Here is a 12,721-nt window from a genome sequence, read left to right as displayed (position 1 = left end):
CAGTATATGGTAGTAATCACAATGATGTTCAATTAAACAGTAAACTGAACGTTAAGAATGTCTCAACTTACTATTATGAGCAAAAAATAGTAAGACTTTGTTCTTTAGTTTAAAAAACTTAATTATTCTTTAAAATTTATGTCGACGTCCTCCTCAGACTAATCCAAATTCGCCCCAATAAACTTGACTCAAAATGGTTTCTCGCAAACGACGCATAAAACTCAAATAGTATTCCATGATGATAGTTTGGCACGTCGGAAGTCGAGGAAAAACTGCCAACATCTTGAAGTTTTACTTGCTTTAACGTGATGTTTTCGGCTTCGGATCATATTTGCCACTATATTCGGCTCACTGATCGTGTGTTTCCGTGTCGTTTCATGGCATCCTGGTAGTTGGAAAGCAATGTTTCAGACGTTAACGCGACGCTGTTTTTTTTTAATTGTGTGATTTTGGAACCAATCGTGCTTTCACTTTTCTTAGGCCCAAATGATCTTTCAAAATGTTTTTCACTGATCCTTCCAATATTCCAACGATGCCAGTAAGATCTCTGACTGTTAATCGTCGATCCTCAAGCACTAATTCCTTTATTTTATTTACGTGAGTTGATGTTGATGGTCGCATTGGACGTGGTTCATCGCCAACGCATTCTCGACCCTCCTTGAACAATTTACACCAATCAAAAACATTTGGTCGTGATAAACAATTATCACCGAAGACCTTTTCCAACATTCTAAATGTTTCGGCACTAGAAATTTGATTCCAAACACAAAATTTAATAGAACTTATTCAAAAAGAACTTCACTCATTGTAAAAATCGCCGAATGCACTATAGTATGTATGTACTTCGGAAAGACAAGCATATACTAAACACTAATGATTATTTTGATTTGGCACAGATGTCAGTGACGGATCAAAACCCTGTATTGCGGTGGATTCCTTCACCATAACGGAGCTGCTACGCAAGGAGGAGAGAGTGGGCAGCTCTGAAAGTATTCAACGCAGTACCCGTCAAGCAACAGCTGAGGAAGCCTCCAAAGCTTGGAAGGACCAAGTGGAGAAAGATCTGGCTTCGCTGGAATGTCCAATTGGTGCCACGTAGCGAAAACAAGAAAAGAAGAAACAACTGGCGCGCTGTGGTTAACTCGACTATAATCGCGTAAGTACGCCAGTAAAGACAAAGGTCAGTCTATGAGATTAAAAAGAAAGTCCAGCAATGAAGTGGATGACGAATCAGTCCTCTGTGCTGCTGCATCTAGGATAGTAGAACCAAAACCCGGTATTGCGGTGGGTTCCTTCACCATAACGGAGCTGCTACTCAAGGAGGAGAGAGCGGACAGTAAAAGGTTTTGGTAACAAGCAACGGCTATGCGCCATGCAAAGCTGCTAAGAGGGTTTAAAACTCACCAGAAACCAATTTCATCAACTACGGATTATACACATGCATTGCTCAGGAAGCACATGTCCAACATGGGAATAATCTCTTGTGCGAACTGCCGATTTTGAGGCGTACAAAACTCTTGAGCACCGCAGAGTGCTTGACCTTTATTAGCACATGTGATAGGGCAAAATAGACTCTAGATCGCGGTGCAAACAAATTAATTCAATTCTATGAGGAGGAAATAATTTAAGACGAATTTTCTTAATATTAAAAATTTTATTAATCAGAATTTCTTATCCTTCCTATTCCTTCTTGTTCTACTACCCCTAATAAACTGTTACATCAAACAACACTGCCCTGTAATACATCATTAATGAACTGATCCCACAAACGTTCCAAGTTCTCAAAGGCAACACTCTCTTCTCGTCTTGTCAGCACTGAGTACCGAATCGAGTTCCAAACAAGACTCTTTAGCGTCTTCAAGCCCACATGATTTGGTGCCAAACTCATAATTGCATAGTAGAAATCATAGCTCAGCCCCTTGGTGTCCCAAAAGCCGGGATCATCATTGCAAATAACCATTGGTAGATTCTGAGACATGTAAAAGCTACCTGGATGATTGCGCAAATCCGCCACCAAGTGCAGTATCTGATTCGAGAGTGGACTTACTTCGATGGCCACATTGCGCTTCTTCACGGCATTCCACAAAACCGGATGCTTCATCAACGCAAAACCGTGACCGATGCGTGTGGTGTTCAACAAGAGCGCATCCAAAAGGTTGAAATCGGTAGAGGCACCATACCAATCTAAACATTTGCCACAATCGAAGATTATTATTAATGTTTATATAATTAAGCTGGAAAGGATAAGACTTACTCGTTTCGCCGGCATGGAAGAAGTATTTCGCGCTCTTCGGCAGATCCGCCAACTCGCCGATGAAATTGTGTAAAGGTTTACCAAGATCCTCCTGTCCGACTAAATCGAAACCAATAATGAAATCGGGATTCGCTGTGCTGATATGAATTCGATTAGTAGACGAAAGGAAAAGTTTTTGGATATAACTCACTGCAAGGTTTTAAACATTTCAAAATTCTCGAAAACACGCGTCCGTTCAACATTACGATGTGTTGAAAAAATCACCTTGATGCCCAAAAAGTTCGGATGTACACGACGAAAGTCTTCCACGATAGTCAATACCTCACGAACGGAACGCTCCGGTGGGAAAATGCGTCCACTATAGTCATAGAGCTGAGGCAAAAGGGAAAGATAGAGAGTGAAACATCGCAAAGGACTTCTAAGTACCCACCTCTTTGAAATCCATTCGCACCTCCGCATACATCACGTTATCCTCGTATAACTCCTCCAGCATACGCCAAGTGTAGGCACGAAAAGCCGGCAAATAACGCAATACATCGTTTATCGTGCTAAACATATTCTGAAATTTACGCCACACATGCTTAATCGTTGGATAATCAGCTGTGAAATATTAAAAGTTCATCTTTATTTGCAAAACTATGTCTCTACTCCATTAAAACTAAAAATAAACAATCTGCCACTCACTTTCCGGCGTCGGTGTATACAAGTTGATCAACTTCTCAAAGCTGCGATCATAAGCGACCGGACTAACCGAACGAAAGCGTTCGTCACTCACACGCACATACTGTGTCACACAGCCGTGATCACGTGGCGTCCTACGAAAACTTAACACGCTGACGCCCATAATATTGGTGCAACGCAGCATTCCCGGCATGTAGGAAATATTACGTACCATCCATTCAGAGGAAACACTTGCCGAGTGGTGCAAATGTAAGGTGGCACCCTTCGGCATACGCTTGAGGAACTTCAGCACTTTGCTCTTCTCCACAAGCCGCTTAGCCTTGAAGAAATGCAAACCCGCTGCGTTAACATCCGAATCGTAAAAGCCCGCGCCAAGCTCGTCCAACTTGTATCGCATGAATATATCATTCACTCGTTCCTCCTTGTCATTTAGGTGTATGCGGCCGCCGGTGATGAGCAAGTCCTCGGCTTGTATAACAGCTTTGCGTGCGTCCTCGTAGGCTAACAAGTAAATCAAGTTGCAAGAGGTTCAAGTATGCGTGATGTTGGACATGTGTTTGGCTTACCTATGAAACCAGCATCGGAGTAGCTCAGTAACTGCAATATGCTTGCTAGAACCAACAGATAAATTTCTATCATCTTTGCTGTGTGGAGTGCGAAGAATCTGAAAAAACAAACGATACACAATAAATGCTTGACATTACATAAAAGGGAAACACAAATTTCATTGAAATCGCGCTTTGCCAGTTGTAATAACGCAACGTAGTATCACTACCGAACACGAAAGTAACAAATGTCAATTCAACTCTGATATCGGTTAAAGCGATACTTTCCACATGAATATTTTGACTTTCTTAATGATCCGAGGATTACTGGTGTCCTATACTCCTAGCTCTTGCCTAATCGCTTAAAGAAAAAAACAGAGCAGTCAAAACTGGAGATCTGTGTTACCAGTCAACAGACGTCCTTTAACTATTTCTCGTGACTAATATTAAATTTTTGTCTCTAACCAACTCAGTCGGTCTCATTTAGACACTTTCTGCTATACTGTTCAGCTAGTTGAAATTGGCTGGGAATTTGTGGCAGGCTATAGGCGCTTTGCGAGGGTCTTTTTGATTCGAACTTAAAAGTTCTGGGTATTATAACGGATCGATATTTCTAGTTGTCCAAGCAGGACTATTCTTGACTTCCTGGTTACCTCAGTTAACCGAACGTACCTAAATGTATCAATCGGTTAGTGAAGATATACCTTACAACCCCAACACGATGTGGTTTTCTTAGTTTTAAGGGAAAAATGGAGGATCCTGTGAATTGTTTTTTCCAAAATCAAGAATTTGACGTTTTCAGAACAAAAATATTTCGCACATTTTTTATTTTTCACATCACTAATTTGATATTTTGAATTATGTGCACAAGAATTTAGAAAATGGTAATTAGGAGGAGTCGTCCCGCCAAGAGTAAAAACCGTGAAATGATAGATGGATGAAAAATTTAAAGTACATGTGGAAGTTAAAGCTAAAATATTCGTGCAATATTCAAATGTCTAACAATAATGACACCGAATTTCCTTGCTTTTGATTGTAACCGGTTGCTTTTAAATGTTTTGAAATGGCTGCTGGAGTGACTCCCAAAGATTCTGCGAGCTCCTCCAGTATTAGGCAACGATCTTCATCGAGTAATGCCTTCTGTTACCCTTCTTCAAACTTTGTTTGGCCGGCCAGCACCTTCTTCGTCATCCAAACTAAAATCAGCAACAAAATGTTTGAGGTTCGAGGAAAGCTGAATTCTTCTGTTTACCTGCTATTCACTAAATGTAGTGGAACCGTCCCTCTCAAGACTTTCAACGTAATATGTTTATGTAGATCTCGCATCCTCTAACCATATTTTTCACGTAGTTCTATATTTAATTAGATCCTTACAAAATAAAGTATATTAAAAATGTTTTGTCGAAATTAAAACAAAATTAATTACACGTTGCTCCAGCGCTACATAATTTCAATGATTTTGGCTCAAAATCAGGCTAAGTCTTTCATTCATGTATTCTCTCTAGCCAAAAAAAAAATCAATTATTAGTCCTTAGTAAGCAATCACTAAATAAAATAACAAAAACTACTTCATAATCAATAAGGAAGAGTGCAAAAAAAGAAACGTTGGAGAACATACAAAGTGTATGTATGTAACGGGTGATCCAAGTAGAGGTATTTTTTTCAATAGCTGCGTGAAGCGTGTCAAGCTGTCATGTTATTTTTGTTCAGTATTGTTTGGCATTTCATCATGAAAAGACTTACGCCTTAACAACGTTTACAAATCGTTTTTCGCGCGCTTCGCTCAATTTATGGTCAACAGAATCGGCCTACTGAGTGTATTATTCGCAACACAATCACTCATTTTGGGACCCAGCATTCATTATTAGATAATATTCGACCGAATAGACCACGTCCAGCACGTAGTGAAGAACATACTACGTTGGTAGTATAGCAGCCGTAGCTGAAAGTGTACACGAAGACTGTGGAGAGTCGATTCGGAGCCAATCGCAGCAACTCGGACTGACGCATGGAACGAATTGGTGCATTTTACGGCGAGATCTTAAATTGAGAGCGTACAAAATACAGCTTTTGCAAGAACTTACTCCGCTAGACCATCCCAAGTGACATCGCTTCGCTCTATGGGCTTTCGAAAAGTTTCAAGAAAAACCGACGTTTTCGAGCCAAATTTTGTTCAGCAATGCGGCGAAATTCTGGCTCATTGAGTATCTATACAATCAAAATTGTGGCATTTCATTTAGAAAAACAACGGTTTGGTGTGGTTTATGGGCCAATAGAATCATCGGTCCATATTTCTTCAAAAATGATGTCGGTGAGAACGTAACCGTCAATATCGACCGTTATCGCGCCATAATAACCGACTATTTGATGCCTGAAATTGAAGCTCGTGATCTTGCCGAGATTTGCTTTCACCAAGACGGCTCCACTTCCCACACAAAGCATCATTCAAAGGATTTATTGAAAGAATTCTTCGGTGAGCAAATTATTTGACGTTTTGGGCCGGTCGCCTTTTTCCTGTGGGGAAATGTAAAGTTACCAGTTGAAACGCTAGAACGAGTCATCGAAAATTAGACACAACCGATGGACAATCAAAGCGTAACCGCGACCAACATAAAATAAATGCCAAAGAATACTCTTTAGAATAATAATAAATATTCCCCATTAACCTTCAAGCGGGCGCGCGGTCATTTATAACGGTAGCGGGTGCGCGTAACCGAAAAGACGTTTGGGATGAATAAAAGAAATAAAGCACAAATTATTCAGGAATTATTTATTTATTTGTACTTAGATATATTGTCATTGTCCTTAAAGTCTATTTTGTCAAAAAAAGTAATTAAAATTATTAAAAATGTAATGGGTAATAATAGTAATATCAACGTAAATGTACTAAGCGCGATCGATTCGACTACGCGCGCCCACTTGAAGGTTAAATGTGAAGTTTCTGTCTTTTTTTCTTAAGTAAGGAATCTCGAATGGTTCCCTTTATAAATGATGAGCTGGGTTGATTTAGCCATGTCAGTTTGTCTGTTCATCTCACTGTCTGTATATACACGAACTATGTAGTCCCTAATGTGCAGATATCGATCTGAAATTGTGCACACTTCCTTTCCTCTCTTAGAAGCTGCTCATTTGTCGGACTCGCCGATATAGGATCACTATAGCATATAGCTGCCACACAAACTGAACGATCGGAATCAAGTACTTGTATGGAAAACTTTTTCATTTGTCAAGATATCCTTACATAATTTGGCATATATTGGTTTCTAAAACAACACTACAATACCTGAAGAAATTTTTCGAATCGAATCACTATATCATATTGGTGTCATACAAACTGAACAATCAAAATTAAGTTCTTGTATGAAAATTTCGTTATTTGTGTGGGTTATTCCAGCTCCGATGCAACCGAATTTTTAATTATATTTTTACTTTATAAGTATTATCTTAAATAATAATGTTTGCGAAAAAAATTTGTTTACGTTTTTTCATTTCAATGTCACATTTGATTCATTTTTTCGGAGAATTTGGTCATAATCACAGATTTGAACATTTGTACTTGTTTATTACTATATATGAACATATAACACACAATTAATAACCAATTATTCACTGTGTCATAATTGTTAGTTGTGCTAGTCCCTGACACATGCATTTTCGTTTACTTAAGGGAAGGTAAATGTTGTTTAGGTACACAATAATCAATCTTATTACTACATTCTTAATGATTTGCTATTTTAGTTTTTTTTTGTTCAAATAATCACTTCATGGTGGGTGTACGCGTCATTACCAATACATTAACACCACGTAAGTCCTTATGAGTCCTTCATGGTGATCACACCTCTATGTATTGCCAGCCAATCTTGCAAGTGTTTGTGTGCGAACAGTAAACACGCACCGTTGAATAAATATGGCGTGAAAGCACACACAAGTTGCCAAAACACTCATTAGCAGCAAAAATGCAACAGCACAAATTGACATAATTCTTTTGAAGCACGTTTCGGCCAAGAGACCGCAATGACGTACTTATGCTAAATTAGTTGAAATCGAAATTTTTCTTAATTTAACGTAATTTTATAAAAAATTTATCGCAATTTTAACCAAATTTATTGAAAATTTGTGGTAAACGCGAGCTTTAGTCCTTTGCAAAATCAAACACACACCTTTTAAGTCAGCTCTGCAAATTAGATATTTGTACTTTTTCAATTTTTTTCTAATAAAATAAATTGAAATTCACCGAAAACTACTTTTCGAATCAAATCTCCGCCTCTCCACGCGCACAACCGGCAACAACCGTTGATTTTTGGTGTCTGTTATATCTAAAACTCCGTGCGAGCCAATTTTGACTGAGTTGTATGGGCCTGCTCACACACACCATTCCAAAGCAAATACAACACAAACACATATACAAAAAACAACTACTTTTTTGCGGCAAACACAAATTCACAGTTGACAGCTCGTCAATTGCTGTGCTTAACAGCAACTCACAATGCTGTTGACGCCTCTGTTATTGTTATTGCTAAGTACGTGTGCATGTAGTTACTTAGCGCTAACAGCAATAACAACAGTGACACACGCGCTTACGCACCGCAGGTGATTACCAAAAAGTAGCTGCTGGAAATGGTCAACAGCGCGGAGGGTGTGCGGGTGGCTCAGATAAAGAAAAAAAAATAAATTAACATTAAATGATGCTGCTCACGTTTTCACGAAAAGGCAGCCGTTTTGAGCAGGTAACAAAATTTGTTTTTGTTATTTTTATTTTTTTGTTTTCGCAAAGTCGGTGTTAAGGTAAACTGATCAACGCGAAATTCCTGACTCTCACGCTGTCATTTGTCAAATATTCATAATCACTGCAATAACAGAACATTTTTTGCTGCTTTACAATGTATGTGTGTGTTAACACTACTCGGATTCCATTTAAATCATCACCCACGCGCACACTCACCTCTCTTTCGCATGCTTTCTCATATTTGTCATTATACCCTGAACGGGATGTACTCATTTCGCCACGAATTTTAAAAGCACAGAAGGAAACGTCGGCGACCCTAAAAAATTTCTATATATTGTGACCAGAAATTGTAAACAAAGCCGAATTATTTAATTATTCATCAATATTTATTTTGTCGCCTTCAAAGTAATCCCCACCAGATGTAATACACTTATGCCAATGATTTTTCCAGTTCTCGAAACACTTTTCGTAAGCACTTTTTGGAATGGCCTTCGGCTCCTTCAGCGAATTCTGTTTTATCTCTTTGATCGACTGAAAACAGGTTCCACGGAGCGGCAATTTCAGTTTGGGGAACAAGAAAAAATCACACGAAGCCAAATCTGGTGAATACGATGGCTGATGGTATCATTGCGTTTTTGGCTTTAAATTCGGTCATAATCATGACTCGAGCGACGGTGCATTATTATAATGTTAAATCCATTAATTCTTCTTCCACAATTCCGGCCGCTTTCAATGTTTTTTTTCACTGAAAACTTCCTGCCTTTCCTTCGGCTTTGGGGCGGTGTTTTTTGCTTTCGGCTCGTTTTTCCCCTCCATTCCAATGATTGTTGACTTGTTTGCATGTCAAACTCATAAACCCATCTCTCGTCGGCAGTTTTAATGCTCCCCATGAATGTGATATCGGAATTTGTAATACTCGTATCAAGCATGTCCAAAGAGATCTATTTACGCAATTCTTTTTTTTAAAGTCCATCTTTACTGGGACGAGTCGAGCAAGAATGCGTTTCATACCCAAAATATCCACTAAAATGATTCAAATGGACTCGCGAGAGATGTCGAGCTCCTTGCCATCTTTCTAAAACTTTTCAAGAACCATACATATTATTCACTTTTTTAATATTTTCATCAATTGAAAAGGTCGTAAGGCGTCCAGAACGAGGCATGTCTTCAACGATCTCTCGGCCGCCTTTGAAGGTTCTGTACCACTCGTAGGCATATGTTTTTGATAAAACTGAATCAGGGTAAGCCTTTTCCAACATTCAGACCGATTCCTCACTCGAAATTTGGTTAGAAATAAAAATTTTATACAAATTCTTTGTTCGGCCTTTTTATCCATTGTAAAAATCGCAACGCACTACTGAGGTGTACCCACTTCAGCAGCTGCTGTAAACAAACTTGTTTGACAGATCGCGCTCATACTTGGCATAGTAATTAAGGACAGTCGTACCTTTACTTAGCAAAACACATTTATTTGAATTATCATTTACCCGGGGAATTTAAATTACAATTTCTAGGTACTTTTTGCTCACAATATATAAATGATCAGCGTGACGAGTCTATTTATTCGATATATGTATAGTCCGTCTATTTGTCAGTCTGTCAATTAGTCCCTCAAACTTTGAGCTATCAATCTGAAATTTCGCACATGTTCTTTTCTCTCCAAGAAGGTGAACATTTGTCGGAACCACCGATATGGCATCACTATAGCGTATAGCTGCCATACAAATTGATCGATTAAGATCAAGTTTTTTCATAAAATTTTTGTTTATTTGTGAAGGGTATTATAGTGTGCAACCGCAGTTGACGTTTTTTCTTGTTTTAAAAGAATGCTAAGTGTTTTTGTTATTGCTTTGCTTTCATTATTACTTTTTTGTTGTACCGTTGCCTTTTTTGCATGCTATTAAAAATAGCGAACAAATGTATTGTAATTGTATATCAAAATTATTATTCACCCACACGTACACACACACACACACATGTTCATACATATGTACATGCCCGCTTGATAACATCATTCTTATTCAACACTTGTCCACGGTTTGTTGACTCCTCTGATGAGCATTTTGCACTTGAAATTAGTAACAAATTCATTTGCCCAGCTAATGTGCGAATCTTTTAATTGAGTTTTTCTTTCGCCGTTAATTTGCGTAAGTGTGAGTTTGTGATTTCGTTTATTTTACTTATAGTTCGCTTTTTTTAATGAGCACTAGATGACATTTAACTGCTTTGTACTTGAGGAAAATTGATTTAAATTGGTTGCGAGTAAATTTTAAATAATTGTAAATTTTAATAACATTATACAATTTTTTTAATCTTTTTTTTTCTTTTTTTTTTTTTGAAGAATAGGTAAAATAACTTAATCACAAATTGAAGATGAAATTTTTAATATATTGCCAGTTAACACAAATTGCAAGGAATCCATTGCAGCGGGAACGGATCAGGAGAACGGCTTACTATTGAACAACTAGGCGGAAACTTGATTAGCTCCTTAGATCCTTCCGGAACAAAGCAAGTCGCTAGAAAACCAACAAGCTTTTCACCCAATGCAAAGTTAGGCTTTTCTTAATTGAAGGAATTTTAGATTGAATTGAAGGAATTCATTGCCTTATACGTGTCCACCGAATGCTTCTGGAAGCTGACTGGAATAAGAGATGGTAGAAACATACAACATTTTCTTCTAGGCTTTAACGAATTAACGAGATCAAAGCTAAAATACTTAGGATTAACACCTTTAGACATCCAACCAAGTGTTGGGAATAGAAATCAAATGCCTAAGCAGATTTGTAACGGGTACAAGGCGCTTTGTTGACACTTAAAATCTAATTACTGCAGTTATTTTTCTGGCTTCACAAAGGACTGATCAAAACCAGCAGTCCAAGTGCGGTTCTCTCTTGGCATCAGCTATATAACTTAATCTAATGTACCAAGTCCCCGCAAACCTAATGCGGCTGTGTAAACTGACGTTGAGCAATACCAAAAGCTCCGTCAGTATCGGAAAGGACCTCTCCGAGCCGTTCGATACCAAACGAGGTTTCAGACAAGGCGACTCCCTATCGTGTGACTTCTTCAATCTACTTCAGAAGGAAATAGTTCGATCTGTAGAGCTGAATAGAGAAGATACAATCTTTTATAAGAGTGTACAGTATTAGTATCATTGGCCTGAACATCCGCGACGTGAGATCATCTTTCTCCAGACTGGATAAGGAAGCAAAACAAATGGGTCTAGTACTGAATGAGGGCAAGACAAAACATCTTCTGTCATCAAACAAACAGTCGTTGCACTCGCGAAATTGCCCGTTTTTTTTGTTTTTTTTTTTTTTAAACGGAGCATGTCGCAATCACAGTAAATTTTGAGTGATACACAACCATTTGTTTGCCAGACGAATCACTCTTCACCACGACTATGCGAGCGCTCATAAGCCTCGATTTGTTAGAACATCCACCATATACATAGTTCCGATTTGATATAAAATTTGTTTATTCCCATACATAAAAGATAAAGCAATAGGTCTACGTTTTTCGAAACGTGAAGACTCACGTGATGCATTCAGAACGCATATTTTGGAGTTACGTCAAGAGTGGCAAACGTGCTTCGACAATTGGTTCCAACACATGCAAAAGTGATCTTAATAGAAAATATTTTGAAAAACAGTAGAAGGACTTTCGACAATCAATATTTGTTTTTGTTCTGCAATCCCGAAATATAAAAGACTTCCTTCGCATTAACGTTATATTTTTTTGGAGATTTTCAATTCGTGGGAGATTGAAAAACATTTGGCAGCTAGTATCTCTTTTAACAATTGAAAACTGGCATTTCTTTTCTGGAAAGTTGCTTTTTAATCTTGGTCGAGATCTGAATTTTAAATAAAGTCTGAAGTATAGTTTTTTTTCTATGAGCAATAACTTGGTCTTAGGATAAGATTATTGTAATTAACAATACTTCAACCTTTATTCTTCATATTCATATTCAATAATAACCGTCTTTGTGTTAAGCATATAGGTACCAATGAAATACGACCATCAGTGATTCGGATTCATATTTTTAGAGTTCATATTTAGGAATTAGTCAAAACCAAGAAATACTCAGTATAGTGATGAAATTATAATTTTATAATTTTTTGTTTAAAATTGTTTTTAAAGTACGAATATTTTATCTTTGTTAGGCTCATGTTAGTTCATTTTTCAACACTTCTCAGCCCAATTTATCTCAATAAAGATTAAAACACAAATTCAGAAATGTTTTTTTCAGTGCAATAAATTACCATTAAAATAGGTTTCTGACGTCACAAACATATTTTGTTTACAAACAATAGCCCTAGGAAAACTAAAAATAAAAACCCCTTTGGAAATTTGTTTTTATGTGCATACATACATATGTACACATGTATATGTATCTATAAAAACAAAAGTACTGGACATACAAATAACAAAAATAAAAAAATCAACGCACAAGCAATAAAATAGTTAATACAAATTACAAATTGCTCAGCTGAACTTGACTTCGCCATTACAAAA

At 37.6% G+C, this 12,721-nt stretch overlaps 1 protein-coding gene across 1 annotated transcript; it reads right to left on the bottom strand.

Annotated features, from left to right (window-relative positions):
- Positions 1-1,693: 1,693 nt before the first annotated feature.
- On the bottom strand, positions 1,694-7,777 carry LOC126767629 (adenosine deaminase 2). Its single transcript, XM_050485092.1, has 7 exons — positions 7,641-7,777; positions 3,502-3,599; positions 2,939-3,436; positions 2,685-2,854; positions 2,445-2,626; positions 2,255-2,391; positions 1,694-2,184 (listed from the first exon to the last, which is right to left on the bottom strand). Exons 2-7 carry the CDS (start codon positions 3,572-3,574, stop codon positions 1,721-1,723), a joined length of 1,524 nt encoding a protein of 507 aa, XP_050341049.1. The 5' UTR covers positions 3,575-3,599; positions 7,641-7,777; the 3' UTR covers positions 1,694-1,720.
- Between the last annotated feature and the right edge of the window lie 4,944 nt (positions 7,778-12,721).

The sequence above is a fragment of the Bactrocera neohumeralis genome, chromosome 2 (assembly GCF_024586455.1).
Source record: "Bactrocera neohumeralis isolate Rockhampton chromosome 2, APGP_CSIRO_Bneo_wtdbg2-racon-allhic-juicebox.fasta_v2, whole genome shotgun sequence".
NCBI classification, from domain to species: domain Eukaryota; kingdom Metazoa; phylum Arthropoda; class Insecta; order Diptera; family Tephritidae; genus Bactrocera; species Bactrocera neohumeralis.
This window is presented reverse-complemented; position numbering and strand designations above follow the sequence as displayed.